Source organism: Bos indicus, chromosome 10 (genome assembly GCF_029378745.1).
Source record: "Bos indicus isolate NIAB-ARS_2022 breed Sahiwal x Tharparkar chromosome 10, NIAB-ARS_B.indTharparkar_mat_pri_1.0, whole genome shotgun sequence".
Lineage (NCBI taxonomy): Eukaryota > Metazoa > Chordata > Mammalia > Artiodactyla > Bovidae > Bos > Bos indicus.
The window spans coordinates 21,285,072-21,303,705 of NC_091769.1; the positions used below are offsets into that span (position 1 = coordinate 21,285,072).

General features: G+C 57.4%; 1 protein-coding gene across 4 annotated transcripts in view; it reads left to right on the forward strand.

The window, feature by feature from the left end:
* Positions 1-18,425, forward strand: part of ZFHX2 (zinc finger homeobox 2) — a 30,483-nt gene extending 12,058 nt beyond the window's left edge. For 2 of the 4 annotated variants that reach the window (XM_070797096.1, XM_070797097.1), the window contains exons 2-10: positions 3,047-5,142; positions 5,334-5,851; positions 6,410-6,653; positions 8,087-8,161; positions 8,599-8,657; positions 10,166-10,366; positions 10,709-10,835; positions 11,242-14,706; positions 14,953-18,425. In XM_070797096.1, the coding sequence (XP_070653197.1) occupies positions 3,096-5,142; positions 5,334-5,851; positions 6,410-6,653; positions 8,087-8,161; positions 8,599-8,657; positions 10,166-10,366; positions 10,709-10,835; positions 11,242-14,706; positions 14,953-15,932 (7,716 nt within the window). In that variant the 5' untranslated portion in view covers positions 3,047-3,095 and the 3' untranslated portion in view covers positions 15,933-18,425. Of the gene's footprint in view, positions 1-21; positions 5,143-5,333; positions 5,852-6,409; positions 6,654-8,086; positions 8,162-8,598; positions 8,658-10,165; positions 10,367-10,708; positions 10,836-11,241; positions 14,707-14,952 lie in introns of those variants that run through there. The other 2 variants (XM_070797098.1, XM_019968320.2) reach the window with 2 other exon arrangements.
* The last annotated feature ends 209 nt before the right edge of the window (positions 18,426-18,634 follow it).

Genomic DNA, 18,634 nt, shown 5'->3' on the forward strand with positions numbered 1-18,634 from the left:
AAATTTGCAATTGAAATTCTTTCCTGTTGAGGAGGAGGGGGGAGGTGGGGAAGAGATTTGCAATTTTAAACAGCTGCAGACCTACCCTCCCTGCACTGATCCAGGTCTCACCCACTAGCTAGCCCAAAGCTAAGCTCCTTTGGTTTCTAGCTAGGAATGAGCTGTGTCTTCCTTCTGTCCTGGGAAGTAGAAGCTTGGAGAGAGGATTTGGGGCTTAGGCCCTCGTAGCCCTCCTCTGCAGTGTGATATAGAGTTGTGAGTCTGGGGCTAGGGAGAATTTGCTGATGGACGTGAGGTGGGCCAGCAGGGACACAGCACCCACCATGTTCAGCCCTCAGCGTCTTTTGCCAAGCCTCAGCTCTTCCTAGCAGGTGAGCCCCCATTATGGGGGTGACAGTGGAAAATCAGGCCCTCCAGTCCAGCACATGTATCCCCCACTTCCCCCTGCTCCCCAACGATTCCATAGGAGGAATGCCTGTATCCCACAAATTCAGGGCTTCTGCTTTCTAGTTATCTAAGATAACACCCCCCACCACCTTCCAATTCCTTTACTTCCCTGTTAGTTCTCCAGCCCCCCCAACCCCCCACCCTTGGCCCAGGTGCTGATTTGAATTTTCATTAGCATGCGGAGCCAGCCCCATGCGGAGCTCCTTAATGGCTCCTACTCTGACTTCACGCCTGGCTGGTCCCCCAGGAGGAGGAAAGTGGGAATGGAGGCTTCCAGGCTGACTGGGGCCAGATGGAGGACCCATTCCAAATCAAGGAATCTGAAGGTGAGGGTAAGACGTGGTCCAAGCAGGGAGAAGCCCCACCAGCCCCACGACTTTCTGGAAACACTCTGGCCTGAGCACTAAAGGTTTAATCATTAGGGACCTGCTGATACTACAAACTGAAGAGGAGTTAGGACACGTGGGACACTGAGAGGTATGGGGAGGTGAGGCGTGGGAAACTGCTGAGTTAGGCGGGGAACCAAGATTAAAAAGTTTGGGAGCAGCATGCAGAGCTGGGTAGTTTTAATCAGCTGGAGGGAGCTCAGGAATCCTGGTTTCTAGACTTGGAGGCTCATTTTGCCCGTACTCTGTCTGAGGGCCAGTCCCAGTAGAGGGCGGAGCCCAGGCCACAGCTTTGGGGTCTAGCTCTGCGCCCCACCAGTCCTTTTCTAGTTTCACTTTGGAACTTCGTGACAGTCAGCAGCTCATTCAGCCTCTCTTTCTTGGTCACCCATTAAATAAGGTTGCAGTGCGGGGACCATAGTATATGTACCTTGACAGCTTAATATTACTGTTACTTTTTTTGTTTTAATCTCTGGGGAGGAGGATTATCTCATATAAGCGTTTGTCTTTCAACTGGCCAAGAAGCTCCCACCTGTGACCAGAGATGGATCTGGAAGGCATCTGAGAGTAGCATGGGGTCTGCGGGCCAGAGGAAATTCACTGTGGCCTCTCTGGCAAGAGGATCTTGACTTAGGGAAATTACCTCTTCAGGGTGTAGAAAATCTGAGGGTCTTTTCCAAAGTTCATCTACTCAACAGATACGTATGGATATGTGGCAGGCATCTTTCTTGGTACCCATGATGGAACAATCAATAAACCAGAGTTTCTGCTCTCATGGAATTTAGTTTCTAGAAGGGAAAAATAAGGAAACCAGGAAATATCAGGTAGTGATAGATCTCTGGAGAAAACAGACCCCCCAGGCTATGTTAGCTTCTGTAGAGAGGGGAGGCCTATTGGAAGAGGTGCTGTTTAAACAGACAGGACAAGGAGCCGCTGGGCAGAGACTGGGGGAAGAGCACTGCAGGCAGAGTCAACAGCTCTGGCCAGCGGCTAAGGTGGGGATGAACTTGCTGTGTTTGAGGAACGAAGAACGTCAGTGGGCTGGCGCTGGCCAGCCAGGTGGGGTGGAGAGTATTAAAGATATGCTGGAAGTAGGCAGGTGCCGGATCAAATAGGCCTTTTTGTAGATCAGGGAGTGGAGTTTGGGTTTTATTCACAGTGCAGTGAGAAATCACTGATGGGTTGTAAGAATATAGTATGGTTTACATTTTGAAAGGTGATTATAATGTCTGAATTTTGCTTTGAAACAATACAGGGAAAGGGGAAGTGCCTGATGATACAGATGAAACAAGACTGGCCCCGAGTTAACAAGCTCCTAATATACAGCACAGGGAACTATATTCAGTATCCTGTGATAATCCATAAAGGAAGAGAATATAAAAAAAGAATGTATATATGTATATAGCTGGGTAACTTTGCTGTATATCAGAGATTGACTCAACATTATAAATCAATTATATTTCAGTTAAAAAACAAAAACAAAACAGGGACTTCCCTGGGGGTCCAGTGGCTAAGATTGTGCACTCCCAATGCAGGGGGCCCAGCTTCAATCCCTGGTCAGGGAACTAGATCCTGCATGCAGCAGCTAAGAGCTGGTGCAGCCAAATAAATTAATTAATTTTAAAAAACCCACATTGGCCCAAGTTTGAAGACTGTTGAAGCTGGGTGATCAGTAAAAACAAAGGGATTCCTTATATTTGGTCTATCTTTATGTTTGGCATTTGTCATAATTAAGAATTAAATGAAGGGTCATTCTGAGTGGAAGGAGGGGCTGTAGTGGAAATGGAGGCCAACGTGGAGTCTCTTGCACTAGTTTAGGAAAGAGACAGCTGTGGCTTTGGCCAAGGTGGTGCTCGTGGGGAGGATGAATGGAGGACTGAGCTCACTTGAGAGGTTACTGTCGAATGGCCTGCCTGTGGGCAGGGGTGAGAGGAAACTTTGGGTTTTTAGCATAAGCAACCAGATAAATGTGCTACCAATTTTTGAGATAGGAGAGATGGAGAGGAACAAGTTCTGGGCAGAAGTAGAGTTCTGACTTTGGACATGTTGAGTCTGAAGTCTGTTAGACACTAATGAAGCTTCAGGTTGGCAAATGGGTACTTGAATGGTGCTGAGGGAAGAGGGTGGGCCTGGAGTATCGGGAGAATCAGCTGCCTGGCTGAGTGTCTCTCCTGCCACCTCACTGCTCCGCTCTCTCCATGTCTCCCCAACAGGGTCCTGGCTGTCACGCTGAAATGAACCCCCAGCTCTCCTCCGTCTGCCATGGCCACCCTTAACCTGTCCTCTGACACTGGCACCACCCCCTCCCCTGGACATGATGCCCCGTCCCTGCCTCTGGACACCTCCTCCCCCAGCACCCCTTCTGATCCTGTCACCAAAGATCCCCCTGATGCCCCCTCCCCCTCTGAGAGCATGAGGTCCTTGGAGGCAGGGGGGCAGCCCCTGGAGTCAGGCTGTGGCCTCGTCCCACCAAAGGAGATAGGGGAGCCCCAGGAGGAGCCTGGCTGTGGTGGCTTCCCACCAAAGGACCTGGGGGTGGATGAGGACAAGGAGCAGGAGGAGGAGGAGGAGGGAGAGCTCCCTCCTGTGGATCTGAGTGACCACTTATTCTTCACAACTGGAGGTGAGGCCTGCCTAGTGGCCAAGCTGTTCCCGGCAGGTGACAGTGAGCTCCCATTACCAAAGGGCTTCCCCCGGGGTGAGGCAGGCGTCAAGCAAGAGTCCAGCCTGCCCCTCCTTGCCCACCTGCCCCCTGTACACCTCACTGCCCTTCACGTCCAACATGGCTTTGACCCAATCCAAGGCTTTAGCTCTTCTGACCAAATTCTGTCCCATGATACCTCAGCGCCATCTCCGGCCACCTGTGAGGGAAGGGACGGAGCCTTCTGGAGCTACCAGCTGGCTCCAAACCCACCCGGAGATCCCAAAGATGGCCCCACGGGGAGCAGGGGAGGAGACCCCAGGGCACTCTTCTGGCTCTGCCTCCTGTGCCGCCTGGGGTTCAGCAGGCACCAGGCCTTTGTGGGTCACACACGGTCTCACGGGGTGAAGCTAACCGCTGCTCAACACCAGGGCCTGCTGGGCAACCCAGCCGTGCTCCAGGAGGGGGACGAGGCCTGCATGGCCCTGCTGAGCTTCCTGGAACCAAATCTGCCTGCTCGCCCTTTAGAGAGACCCCTTGACAACAGCAGCACCGTGAACGCGGAAGCCAATGCAGCCCAGACCAAGAACGGGCCCCCTATGGCAGAAGCCCAGGCCCCTGTCCCGCCCATGGACGAAGTCATGGCCCTTAGCCCACCCTCTCCCGAGACCACTCCAGCCACCTGGGACCCCAGCCCAACCCAAGCCAAAGAATCACCAACACTGGCAGGCGAGGCGGGGCCAGACTGGTTCCCTGAGGGGCATGAGGAAGATGGCGGGCTCTGCCCCCCACTCAACCAAAGCTCACCCGCCTCCAAGGAGGGGGGCACTCTCCCTGCCCTGGGGGGCTCCCCTGAAGACCCTGGCGACCCGGCCCAGCCCTATCGCCTGGCCGATGACTACAGCCTGGCCCCGTCAGCCTTCCAGGGCCTCAGCCTGTCCAGCCACATGTCTCTGCTGCACTCACGCAACTCTTGCAAGACGCTCAAGTGTCCCAAGTGCAACTGGCACTACAAGTACCAGCAGACCCTGGACGTGCACATGCGGGAGAAGCACCCTGAGAGCAACAGCCACTGCAGCTACTGTACTGCAGGGGGCGCACACCCCCGCCTCGCCCGGGGAGAGAGCTACAACTGCGGCTACAAGCCCTACCGCTGCGAGGTCTGCAACTACTCCACCACCACCAAGGGCAACCTCAGCATCCACATGCAGTCTGACAAGCACCTGGCCAACCTGCAGGGCTTCCAGGCTGGGCCCGGGGGCCAGGGGAGCCCCCAGGAAGCCGTGGTCCCGCCCCCTGCAGGGGACAAGGAGCCCAAGACCAAGTCATCGTGGCAGTGCAAGGTGTGCAGCTATGAGACCAACATCTCCCGCAACCTGCGCATCCACATGACCTCTGAGAAGCACCTGCAGAACGTCCTCATGCTCCACCAGGGGCTGCCGCTGGGCCTGCCGCCTGGGCTGGTGGGGCCCAGCCCCCCTCCCCAGGCGGGGGCTGCCCCTGCCACCCCCCCTGACCTCTTTCAGTACTTTGGACCCCAGGCCCTAGGGCAGCCTCAGGCTCCCTTGCCTGGCCCCGGGCTGAGGCCAGACAAGCCCCTGGAAGCCCAGCTGCTTCTCAATGGCTTCCACCACCTTGGAGCGCCTGCCCGCAAGTTCCCTGCACCTGGTAAGCTCCCTGGGTGCTCTCCTCTTTTCCCTTCCCCAGGGCCAAACTTGGTTCCCTGCTTTCTCCTGAGGGCCAGCACCCCTACCCTTAGTTAATGCCAGCTCCCTCAGCACCCACCCCTCCATTGCCACACAGCAAGCTAATCCTGCCCCATTCCTTCCCAGGGTCACTAACCTGTCTCTGTTCCCTAGCCCCTGGAAGCCCTTCCCCAGACACCCACCTGCCTCAAAGTCAGCTCCTGGGAGCCTTGTCTGACGGGCTGCCCACCTCGCCGCCCCCAGACGACAGCCCGTCCCTGAAGGTGTTCCGCTGCCTGGTGTGCCAGGCCTTCAGCACAGACAGCCTGGAGCTGCTGCTCTACCACTGCAGCATGGGCCGGAGCCTCCCGGAGGCCGAGTGGAAGGAGGTGGCCGGTGACACCCACCGCTGCAAGCTCTGCTGCTATGGCACCCAGCTCAAGGCCAACTTCCAACTCCACCTCAAGACCGACAAACATGCTCAGAAGTACCAGCTGGCAGCCCACCTGAGGGAGGGGGGTGGGGCCATGGGCACGCCCTCTCCAGTGCCTCTGGGAGATGGGGCTCCTTATGGCTCTGTCCCCACCTTGCACCTGCGCTGCAACATCTGTGACTTTGAGTCCAACAGCAAGGAGAAGATGCAGCTGCATGCCCGGGGGGCAGCCCACGAAGAGAACAGCCAGATCTATAAGGTGAGAGTGGGGCAGGAAGGTCTGGAATCCAAAGGACACTGCGCAGAGCCTGGGGGAGAGAGAGGAAGAAAAGGGGACTGGGATGGAGTGAGGAGATGCAGAGTGAGAAAGTGATAAAAACCCAGGGGAGCGGAATTGCAGAAGGCCCGGGCACCAGGGTGAAAGCTATTTGGAGTCAGATGTGGAGAAAGAGAACAAGGATGGTGGATTCTGACCAGGTGACTCCAGTACTTTATTCGGCTTTTCTGATGTTTGGGACTAGGGGGGAGGGTTCTCACGTCTGCTCAGTCCATCTCGTCACCAGAAGTTCAAGAAGACAGAACCGATTCTATTTGTACAACTAGGAGGAAATCCAGGATTGGTGGGAGGAAGAAAGGGAGGCGAGGGAGCAAAAGCAGTCACACTAAGGTGGCCAAAGGAAAGAAAAGGGCTCAAAAGGGAGGAAGGGACGTGGGGGTGCTGCCGCTGGTCAGGCTCCCCTGGGGGAAGCAGAGGAGCCCCCTGGACTCCGGGGCATCCGTCCTTCTGGGCCTGAGCAGCCTCTTTCTGTGCTTTCAGTTTCTGCTGGAGATGGAGGGGACCGCGACCGCGGGGCCGGAACTGGGGCTGTTCCGCTGCCTGCTGTGTGCCTGGGAGACGCCCTCCCGCCTCGCGGTGCTGCAGCACCTGCGGGCACCTGCCCACCGCGACGCCCAGGCCCAGCGGCGCCTGCAGCTACTACAGAGCGGCCCCGCGACTGACGAGGGGCTCCCGGCTCTTCAGAGCATCCTGAGCTTCAGCCATGGGCAGCTCCGGCCTCGCGGTGAGGAAGAGGGGACAGGAGAGGAAGGGAAGGGCAGCCCGGGCGGGAGTGGGGGGCCCAGGAGAGAGTGGCACAGGGATGAGAAACGGGTCTGTGCGCAGTCCAGAGCAAGTGGAAAGGTGCCGTGAAGGGTGCTAAAACTGGCTTTCAGGAACGCTGGGGCAGCCGGGGGGAGTGGGGAAGAGAGGCTATTGGAGGAGAAAGAAGAGAAGAGCAGAGATTTTGCGGGGTGGAGAAATAGAGCAGGGAGGGAGGTGAGAAGGAACCACCCAGTGACTCTGAGTAGTGACCTGTGTGCTTACAGTGCTGGCGGGGTTGAGGGTTGGGGGGTGGCAGGAGCTGGTTGGAAAGGAGGAAGGAGAAGAACAGAAAAACAATAGACAGCTTTGGGCTGGGCCAGGACTCGTCTGAAGGAGGTGGGAGCCAGGGGCATGGCCCAAAGGCAGCAGGATGGGATGCTCTTGATGAGCTCCCCAGCCTCTTCCTGTCTCCGAGGAGCTCTTCAGCCCCAAGGCTGGGCTTAAGGGTCCCCCTTAGGCAGCTGAGGTTGTACTAGAGAGACTGGGAATAGCCTGCCGGGTACCACTGATCCAGGCAGTGCAGAAGAGCCTGAAAGGGACTCTGAGACGTGGGCACAGGCGTCTGGGCTTTGCAGGGGCCGGTGGTGGGTGAGGGTGAGGGCACAGGCAGCAAGAACCAGGAACAGGCAGCATTGACTGGTGCTAATTGAATTGCCAATACGCTGGCTGGAGTTAAGTGCCGGAGGGGCCCAGATCAATAGCTAACGATTCTGGCGCAGGGCTGAATGGAGTTAAGGAACTTTAACACTTTAATTAGGCCGCCACCGAAAATAAATTCCTACACATCTGTCAATTCTTGCTTGAGTGGTAATCTCCTTTCCCAGCCAGACCTGCCGCCTCCTACTCACCACAGCTGCTTCCCTTCAACCTCACCTCCCCACTTTGGTGCTTCTCACTACATTTCTGGGCTCCCTTGCTTCCAGGATCAGTCAAGACAGGGAGCTGAGTTTGTTCTTGTTCCTGTCTACTGCTGGGCTTGTTCCCTCGTCTTTAAGTTTCCAGGCTAGACTCACAAAGATTTCTTGGGCCCTGCAGAAGGAAATGGCAATCCACTCCAGTATTCTTGCCGGGGAAATCCCATGGACAGGAGTCTGGCAAGCAACAGTTCAAGGGGTCACAAAAGAATAGGCTACAACTTAGCGACTAAAACAACAGTAACCAGTCCTAACACTGTAATTTTGCCCCTCATTCTCTGTATTTCTTTTCGGCAGCTTTTTGTCTTCTCCTGCCTACTGATTCATCTACCCATTTTCTCCTTCATTGCCTGGCCGCTTGTCCTGCTTCCTCTGCCCTTTTTCTTTCCTTCTGTAGTGCTTCATCCTTTTAAATTGACTCTCCCTTCATCCTACACAGGGAAGACTCCTGTCACCCTCTTAGCTGGGCCACCCACCCCTGAGAAAGATGCCCAGAGTAAGACAGAACAGTTGGGTGAGTTGCTCATCTGGTCCATTTTTCCCTCCATCCCTTGTCCTCCTCACCACTCCCCAACACCTGCCCCACAATTCTCATACATTCTGAGGTGCTCATGGAACCTCTTGGTAATCCAGACACCCAGCAAGGCCTCCTGTCTAGAAGGAGCTACCATGATCAAAAGAAATGGCTCATCAGAGGGAAGGGAGGTGGAGCCACAGAGAGCTGGGTGCTTCCGCCCTCTGGCCATCCCGCCAGCCTGGGGTCAGCCCTGCCAAGCCCTGCTCCCTGCATGAGCGCAGTTCTGTAGTTTTCTGCTCTTTCTCCCTTTCTCCAGGGCCCACCCTCTACCTTGCAAGCCCTGCACTACAAATCAGACCATCTTAAGGGCCCGGGGTCTGTGAAAGGAAGAGGGAGGGCTGTCACAGTCTCTGAATCTCTCTTTTCATCTTCAGTTTCTGAAGAGGCAGAGAACAAGACTGGCCCTCTTGGAGACAGTGCCAACCAGACCACGGTCAGAACTGGGGTAACGGGGAAGAGCTGGGGGGGCTCTGATTTTACTGAGATCTGCTCACACTCTAAAGGCTCAACTGTAGATCTTTACAGACAAGGGATTTCAGACCAAAGGTAGACTTAATTTTGTCATGCCTGTGACTCCTGTCACTCTGAATACAATTCTGCACCTAGGTCTGGTTGCAGATGTGAGCACAGCGGACCCTGAGGGGTGGAGCACAAGGGGGATAACAAACAGGAAGCGATGGTGGGAATTCGAGGGAAAGGTGACGAAAGAAACTGTTCTGAGGGGAGGAAAGACTGGAAGTGGATGGAGGGAGGGAAGAAAGAAATGAAGAGAGAAAGGCAAAACTAAAACATTAGCTGCTGCCCAGTTCTTTATTTCTGTTGGGAGCAGAAAGATGAGACATGAAGTTCACCTCCTTGAGAGCCCTGGGTGGCGCTGCCCTGGCACCTCCTTCCTTGGGCAGAGGAACTAACCCATTGACCCAGGTGATCAGACAGCAAGCTCTGCCAGTCTGGATGCCTACCTAGGCAGGACCCAAGGGTAATTTAGGTTGACTCTGGGGGGATCCCCAGCCTCTGGTCCTGAGGTGCCACCCCTGCCTCCCATCTCTCCAATCTGGACCGCACACCCCGTGTGTGTTACGACTGCAGACACTGCAGTAACGGCATATGTCCTCAGCTCCCTTGCATCCTGACTTCAAGATGTCCGCTCCCAGGCCTGAGTGCATTAAGCTGAGCATCTGGATACCCTTCCATTCTGGCCATTCCCTCCCTGATGTGCAGTCCTGGACCAATGGCACTGGCATCGGGAGGAAGTGAGCCGGGAAGACAGAAATGCAGGCTGGAGGTCAGGCAGTCAGGTGACGAAGGCGGAAGCAGAGGGGCCTCCCCGCCCCACCCTCTGGAGGTGTGGGCAGGAATGTGCCAGCCAAGCCAGGCCAGAATTCTCCTGGGCCACTGGGGGAGCTGTCGTGTTTGTTTACATTAAAAAGGAAAGGGGAGAAAAAGGCAGGCGGAGAATGTGGGAGCTGCTGAGTCTCTGAGGGAGAATGAGGCGGCTTCTGAGCAGACAGGTAGGGAGCGCCCGCTCCTCAGAGAGGCAGAGCGGGCAGGGAGCCTGTGGGGTCCAGGAAGTGCCACAGGGGAGGGGGGCCATTTCACGGAGGAGATACAGGCAGGGCAGGGGCAGGTAAGAAAAGAAAACTAAACCAGAGGGGTAGGGACAGGGCCCTGTGTCGGCTGGAGACCTGAGCAGGCAGCAGAGACGGAGCAAGAGGAACCGGGATGAAGGAGACCGGAGCAGAGGGCAGGCTGAGGAAGGCAGGCTAGGGCAATTCAGCCTGGGCCTTTGGTCCCGTGGGAGAGAAGCGAGGGCGGAGTCAGCTTTCAGGACTGGGGCTCCTCCTCCATCAGGAGTGGGGGGACCCAGCCATGTCCACAAACCCCAGGGCCCAGAGGTGGTGGGGCCCTCCCATCCCTGACACCCCGCCTGTGTGCCCCCAGGCATTCTGCTGCCCATTCTGCAGCTTCCTGAGCCCGGAGTCCGAGCAGGTGAGGGCTCACGCGCTCTCCCAACACGCGGTGCAGCCCACATTCCGGTGCCCGCTATGCCAGGAGCAGCTGGTGGGCCGGCCTGCCCTGCACTTCCACCTCAGCCACCTCCACAACGTGGTGCCCGAGTGTGTGGAGAGGCTGCTGCTCGTGGTGAGTCCGGGGGGCGGGGGCCAGCAGCTGTGTGGCTGGGAGTGTGTGCTGAAGGAAGTGGCTCTGTGGGGATCTGACAGGAGTTGAGAGCTGGAGGCAACCTGGGGGCTGAACCTGTCCAGCAGCCTCTGCTCGCTGGTGAGGAAGCACCACTGAGGCGTGCCAGGAGCTGGCTTCCACTGCAGGCACGGCTGAGGCTGTAGGACAGCAGAGGCCGCAGCCAGGGGTTAGGTGGGAAATTAGAGGAGCCTGGAGCTAGGCTGGGCACGACCAGGTGTGGAGCCGGGGGGTCTGGAGTAGAGGGCCAGTAGGGGGAAGTCACTGACCTGTCTTCCATCTCAGGCCACAACTGTAGAGATGACCCTGACGACCAAAGTGCTGCCCGGGCCTGCTCTAAGCCCTCTGGGGGATGGCCCAGAGCCCCCCTCTCCCGCACCTGAGCCTGTGCCCAGCAGAGCCCAAGCCGCAGGTAAGGATTGGATGGCAGACCTCCCAAGGTGGCAGGAAAGGGGATCTGGGGTCCTTGAACAAAGTAGATCTGAAGACAGCCGAGGCAAGGACCATGTGTGCTAAGCCCCTTCAGTCGTGTCCAACTCTCTGTGACCCCATGGACTGTAGCCCGCTGGGCTCCTCTGTCCATGGGGATTCCCAGGCAAGACTACTGGAGTGGGTTGCCATGCCCTCCTCCAGAGGATCTTCCCAACCCAGGGATTGAACCCACGTCTCTTATGTTTCCTGCACCAGCAGGTGGGTTCTTTACCACTAGCGCCACCTGGGAAGCCCGAAGCCAGGAGGAGTTACCCTAGATGTTAAGTGGGTGGGGTCTGACTCAGAAATGGTTCCCTTCTCACTGCACCCCCTTCTCTCTCCCCTAGAAGGCCCTCACCTGACCCCAGAAGCCAGTCCCGATCCTCTTCCTGAGCCTCCCCCACCCTCAGTCGAGGCCCCAGACAAGCCCACGGGAAGCCCTGATCAGCCCCCATCTCCAGCCCAGTCTCCAGCCCCTCGTCCTGATGCCCAAGCTGAGGAAGTAGCGCCTCCACCCGCCATGGCTGAGGAGGAAGAGGGGGCTGGTGGGGAGCCCCGCCCTGCAGAGCCCGCTCCGGCTGACTCTCGGCATCCTCTGACCTATCGGAAGACCACCAACTTTGCCCTGGACAAGTTCCTCGACCCTGCTCGGCCCTACAAGTGCACTGTGTGTAAGGAGTCCTTTACGCAGAAGAACATTCTCCTGGTCCATTATAACTCGGTCTCCCACCTGCACAAGATGAAGAAGGCCGCCATTGACCCCTCTGGCCCAGCACGAGAAGCTGGCACCACGCCTGCCACTGCTGCCGCCACAGACAAGCCCTTCAAGTGCACGGTCTGCCGGGTCTCCTACAACCAGAGCTCCACCCTGGAGATCCACATGCGCTCCGTCCTGCACCAAACTCGCTCCAGGGGAGCCAAGACCGACGCCAAGGCCGAGGGGCCAGAGCGAGGCCCAGAAGAGCCCAAGGAAGGCGAGACTGAGGGGGAGGCAGGCCCTGAGAAGAAAGGCCCTGAGCCTGGTGGCTTCCTATCTGGACTGCCCTTCCTGTCCCCTCCCCCACCTCCCTTGGACCTGCACCGATTCCCAGCCCCGCTCTTCACACCCCCAGTCCTGCCCCCTTTCCCTCTCATGCCTGAGTCACTGCTTAAGCTCCAGCAGCAGCAGCTGCTCCTGCCCTTCTACCTCCACGACCTCAAGGTAGGGCCCAAGCTAGCACTGGCTGGGCCTGCACCCCTGCTGTCCCTGCCAGCGGCCGCCCCCCCTCCCCCACCGCCGCCTCCGAAGGCTGAGCTGGCTGAGCAAGAGTGGGAGCGGCCCCCTACAACAGAAGAGGGGGCTGAGGCAGGGCCCCCCTCACCCCTGCACCCAACGCCCAATGAGGCAGCCCGCACCGCAGCCAAAGCCCTTCTAGAAAACTTCGGGTTTGAGCTGGTGATCCAGTACAACGAAGGAAAGCAGACTGTGCCCCCACCCCCGACCCCGCCCCCCCCAGAGGCCCTGGGGGGCGGGGACAAGTTGGCCTGCAGGGCCTGTGGGAAACTCTTCTCCAATATGCTTATCCTCAAGACACATGAGGAGCACGTGCACCGCCGCTTTCTGCCCTTCGAGGCCCTGAGCCGATATGCTGCTCAGTTTCGAAAGAGCTATGATAGCCTCTACCCGCCCCCTGCAGAATCCCCCAAACCGCCCGACGGGCCCCTGGATTCCCCTGCTCCCCAACTGGGCCCACCTTTCCTGGTCCCAGAGCCTGAGGTAGGGGGGGCCCGTCCCCCTGAGGAGCGAGGTCGGGCTGGAGGACGCTGGCCCCCAGAGGAGGATGAAAGCGCCAGAGGGAATCTTCCTCCCCTGGTTCCTGCAGGCCGCCGCTTCTCCAGAACCAAGTTCACAGAGTTTCAGACCCAAGCCCTGCAGTCTTTCTTTGAGACCAGCGCCTACCCCAAGGACGGCGAGGTGGAGCGGCTCGCAAGCCTCTTGGGCCTGGCTAGCCGCGTGGTGGTGGTATGGTTCCAGAACGCCCGCCAGAAAGCTCGTAAAAATGCCAGCGATGGTGGGCCTGCGCCCAGTGGAGGAGGTACCGGGGGAGCCTCCGGCTGCAGGCGCTGCCATGCCACCTTCTCCTGTGTTTTTGACTTGGTACGGCACCTCAAGAAATGCTATGACGACCAGCCTGCTGACGACGAGGAGGAAGAGGCAGAGAGAGGGGAAGAAGAGGAAGAGGCAGAGGATGACGCAGAGGAGGAACAGGGCCCGGAGCCCCCAGCAGGGCCTGAGGGCCCACCACCAGAACCCCCAGACAGGGAGGACCTGGGCCAGGCGGAGGCCACAAAGCCAGAGGGCAAAGAGCCCGAAGGCAGGGCCCCTCCCTCGCCTTCCCCAGTCCATACCTGTGACCAGTGCGCCCTGTCTTTCCCCAACCAGGACCTCCTGGCCAACCACCGCCGGCTCCACTTCCTGCCACCTGTGCAGCCCAGTGCTGCCCCCCACCTCCTAGACCTGCCCATGCTTGTGTTTGGGGAGCGAAACCCCCTGGTGGCAGGCACTCCGCCAGTGCCACCCCTCAAACGGAAGCACGAGGACGGTAGCCTGTCCCCAACAGGCAGTGAAGTGGGGGTGGGTGGGGAGGGCGAGCCCCCCAGGGATAAGCGCCTGCGTACCACCATCCTGCCCGAGCAGCTGGAGATCCTATACCGCTGGTACATGCAGGACTCCAATCCCACACGCAAGATGCTCGACTGCATCTCCGAGGAGGTGGGGCTCAAGAAGCGAGTGGTGCAGGTCTGGTTCCAGAACACCAGGGCCCGGGAGCGGAAGGGCCAGTTTCGAAGCACCCCTGGGGGAGTGCCCAATCCAGCAGTCAAGCCCCCCATTACACCCAGCCCTGCACCCTTCCCCAAGTTCAACCTCTTGCTGGGCAAGGCAGATGATGGGGCTGGGAGGGAGGCCCCTAAGAGGGATGCACCTGCTCTTCCCTACCCCCCAGTCACCCCGGCTGCCGGGCCCCTGCCTTTCCTGCCACCTGGGAAAGAGCCCCCCACTCTGACACCAGAGCCACTTCTACCTCTCCCAGCTCCCCCTCCACCCTGTGAGGATGAGGGCCCAGAGGAGCCATCAAAAGCTTCTCCAGAGAGTGAGGCCTGCAGTCCATCAGCAGGGGATTTAAGTGATTCGTCAGCTTCCAGTCTGGCCGAACCAGAGTCCCCTGGGGCTGGAGGGGCCAGTGGGGGCCCAGGAGGTGGAGGTGGAGTTCCAGATGGGATGGGGCAGCGGCGCTATAGGACCCAGATGAGCAGCCTGCAGCTGAAGATCATGAAAGCCTGCTATGAAGCCTACCGCACCCCAACCATGCAGGAGTGCGAGGTGCTGGGCGAGGAGATCGGGCTGCCCAAGAGAGTCATCCAGGTCTGGTTCCAGAATGCTCGCGCCAAGGAGAAGAAGGCCAAGCTCCAAGGGGCAGCAGTTGGTGGGGCTGGGGGCAGCAGTGAGAGCCCCTTGGCAGCCCAGCGCACTGACTGCCCCTACTGTGACGTCAAATATGACTTCTATGTCTCCTGCCGAGGCCATCTCTTTTCCCGCCAGCACCTGGCCAAGCTTAAGGAGGCAGTCCGAGCCCAGCTGAAGAGTGAAAGCAAGTGTTACGACTTGGCACCAGCACCTGAGGCAGCCCCGGCTCCCAAGGCTCCGCCCGCCACTGCACCTGCCTCTGTGCCCCTCGGGGCTGCCCCGGCCCTGCCTCGCCTGGCCCCCGTCCTCTTGTCTGGCCCAGCTCTGGCCCAGCCCCCACTGGGCAGCCTAGCTCCTTTCAGTTCAGGTGAGTGAGAGCTTGGGAGGAGCTGGGCTTCAGAGGGCATCTCCCTCTAATGGGGTGTCCTTCCTTTTCCTTCCTGACTCTTCTGCCTCCAGTCTCCTCCTGGGCCTCCCTGTGTTTCCTACTGGTGCGGGAGGGAAGGGAGCATGGAGGCTAGGTGGTGGAAGGCGTGAGTGTGCAGGAGGTCATCTCCAGCAGGCAGGATGGTGGTGCTGGGAGGTGGCTGATCGTCACTCTTCATCTTCCTAGGCCCTGCAGCCTCCTCAGGCCTCCTTGGCCTTGCCACTTCGGTCCTACCTGCTACCACAGTGGTCCAGACTGCTGGCCCAGGCTGCCCTTTACCTCAGAGACCAGTTCCTGACCAAACCAAGCCCTCTCCAGCAGGCACCACTGACTCTGCCCCGGGCCCACCCCCCGAACCCTCTGGGGACAAGGTTTCTGGTGAGCGAAAGCCAGTCGCAGCCCCCACCAACTCCTCCGCTGACGCCCTCAAGAACCTCAAAGCATTGAAGGCTACTGTCCCAGCCCTGTTGGGGGGCCAGTTCCTGCCCTTCCCATTGCCTCCTGCAGGGGGTGCCACACCGCCAGCGGTCTTTGGCCCCCAGCTGCCGGGGGCCTACTTCCAACAGCTCTATGGCATGAAGAAGGGGCTGTTCCCCATGAACCCGGTGATACCTCAGACCCTCATCGGACTGCTCCCCAACGCCCTCCTCCAGCCACCGCCCCAGGCCCCTGAGCCCACAGCCACAGCGCCTCCGAAGCCACCCGAACTGCCTGCTCCCAGGGAGGGGGAGGCTGGGGAGGCCGATGAGCTGCTGACGGGCAGCCCTGGCATCTCCACCGTGGATGTGACCCACCGCTACCTGTGCCGCCAGTGCAAGATGGCGTTTGACGGGGAGGCCCCGGCCACTGCTCACCAGAGATCCTTCTGCTTCTTTGGGCGGGGCTCTGGGGGCTCCGTGCCTGCCCCGCTGCGGGTGCCCGTCTGTACCTACCACTGCCTGGCATGTGAGGTGCTGCTGAGTGGGCGAGAGGCCCTAGCCTCGCACCTGCGCTCCTCGGCCCACAGGCGCAAGGCGGCCCCGCCCCCAGGGGGCCCACCTGGCACGGCCACCAACGCTGCCACTGCCGCCACGGCTGCGGTGGCTTTTGCCAAAGAGGAAGCAAGATTACCTCACACGGACTCCAACCCCAAAACGACTACTACCTCTACACTTCTAGCTTTATAAACAGATAAACCAAGATGTGGGGGAAGGGTAGGCCTTAGGTCTCCTCTTCCTCCAAGGGGTGTGTGGGGAGCGCAAATCCTTCACCCCCCCCGGCCCCGCCCACCTCACGGGAATCTCCGTTCCCACCCCCAGTGGGCTTCACACCTCACCTCCAGCAGAATCCTGCCTCCTCCCCCACCCCCACTGACACGCCAACCCTTCGCAAATTCTTGCCCCTTGGTCTCCATGGGCGCACACACCCATCTTCCCATCTTGATTATCCATTAACGTCTGCCTGCCCACCAGGCACAAAATCTCCTTGGTTTCATCTTCCTACAGCCTCTTTCCTACTGAATTCCCAGTCACCCCTTAACACCTATAACCATGCAAATACATGTTATCTCATGCTGTTCCACTGACTGAGAAAACACCAAAAGAAAGAAAAAAAAGAAAGGAAAACAAGAAAACCCAAGACGAAGAAGGGGAAAGGAAAATAAACTTTGCCACTTCCCCTTCTTCCTACCCTCCTCGGCTAGAGTACCATACGGCTCACAAACTCTTCCCAAATACTCAGCTGGCTCCCAAGGCTGAAGCCTGAGATGGGCAGGGAGCCCAAGAAACTCTAACCAAACTGGAGGTGAGCAGGGGGAAGTGCTCCGGCTTACTCTCCTCACAGCCCTTCCTCCTCACCTGACAGGGGAGCCCCTGTGGCCTGGACTCTAGAGAAGCCGGCACCAGGAACCCCTCTGCCAACCCCCACCCTGCACCCTGGGAACTGCAGTTAACTTATTCTCAAAGGCTTTAAACACAGAGATCCTCTCAGAAGTCGTGGGCCTGCCCCTTGTCCCAGCCCTGCCACATGGGGATCCAGCCTCCGGGACCGGCACTGCCCACCAACGGCAAATCCAAAGTTCTTTTGAAAAAAACTGAAACACACACAACCAAAAAAAAGAGAGAGCACGAACTCTCGTGTGGGAGAGATGGAGAGACCAGACCAGAGGAATGAACTAATGACAAACTTGGAAAACAGAAAAAAAAAAAAAAAAAAAAAGCCTGAAAACTCTCCCATCAAACAAGTGTTTTTTTTTTTTCCTGTTTGTGTCACTCCCCACCCCATTCCATTTTAAGGGTTTCTTTGAACCACCTTGTCTCTGGAAGATCAATGACTTTAGTCCTTGCTTGGGTACAGCGGTCCTGGAGACTGCCAGCAGTACAGCCCTGTCCCATACTGTGCCCAGCCACAAGCTGGTAATGGGGAAAAGGTTAAAGGTTTAACCTTTAACCACCTTTAACCTGGACGCTGGGAGGGCCCCATCTTTGCCCCCTGAACTGAGTGTTTTCTCAGGACAGGTAACATCCCCTCATTCTCAGCTGTGGGTTAGAAAAGTCAGTGTCACTGAAAGTGGCTTGGCCATCTCAGGAGGAAAGGGTGGACTGGACTGGGCAGTTAGGCATGTAATTGCCTCCATCTGCTCTCATTCACTTCTTTCACAAAACTCTTCTGTTCCCTTCCTGGTGCCCCCTTCACATTTCTGGCACTTCTTGAACTTTTTTGTTTGTGGGGAGCCTTCCTCCCCATCTGTGTTCTTCCCCCTCTCCCAACCCTATCCTCTGCCCTGGCTTCCAGCTTCCTCCAGCCACATCTACCTCCTCCAGGAACCAGAAGCTTCTGGAGGTACCTCCCCAAAGGAGGTGCTCCCTATGAGGCTCATAGGGCATAGAGCCGATGACATCCAAGGGGCTGGGTGGGCAAGGAGATGACTGAAGCCCAAGGTCAATCTTTGATAGGGAGAGATCCCCCAGGGAACCAACAGATGAGGAATCAGCTAGAAGAAGGGTTTAACCTTTAACCATCTTTAACCTTGTTTTTCTGTAAGAATCAAGTGGTAACTGTGGCAACCCCAAAGCCTACCTGCAGTGGCACTGGGTAGAGAAGCAGGTATTTAGCAGAAGCCTGCAGAAACTTTCCAGTCCTCCTGATGGCTTCTCCTCCAACCCTTGCCCCTAAGACCTCCTCTTTCTAGGTGGTTTCCTTCTACATGCTCCCTTCAGGCTGCTCTGCTACCATTATCCATTTCATACATACACACCGCTCATCCAGCCAGCCCTGGGACTGAGATTTTGTGGTCTGTCGGTCACTCCTCGAACATATTCATGCTGAAGCAGTGCAGAAAAGACAGGAGGGGAGGGAAAACTGCTCGGTCTCTAGTCCCCATATGTTCTGTGAATCTCACTTCCGGGCCCATTCATTTCTGAAATTAAAAGCTCCAACTCTAGCAAATCAGGGGTTGGGTGGATTAGTTATCCTGATGATGCTAAATACGCCAGTTACAAATGCAGGCAAGAGGAATGAAACTGCCCAACCATGGGCTCGCTCTTGTGGCCCCCACCTTTCTCCACCCCAGCATCTCTCATGCACACCGCCTATCCTTTGCTCTCTCCTGTTGAAATTCTGTGTATAAAATTATTTTCTTAGCAGCATGTATATGAGGAAAAAAGCTTTTTCACTCTGTGCTTTCTGGGAATGTGATTTGTGTATAAAAGTTACAAACAAAAATTAGAAGAAAAAAAAGGAGGAGAAGAGGAAATATTTTATAAAACACACTGGCAAACAGCTGGTGTGGCATGATTAGAGGTGTGGTATCATGCGTTTTAGGGATTTACAGCCAGGGTAGGTTGGCTTTAGTTTGAACTATGAATATTTTTCCATGAGTTAATATAGC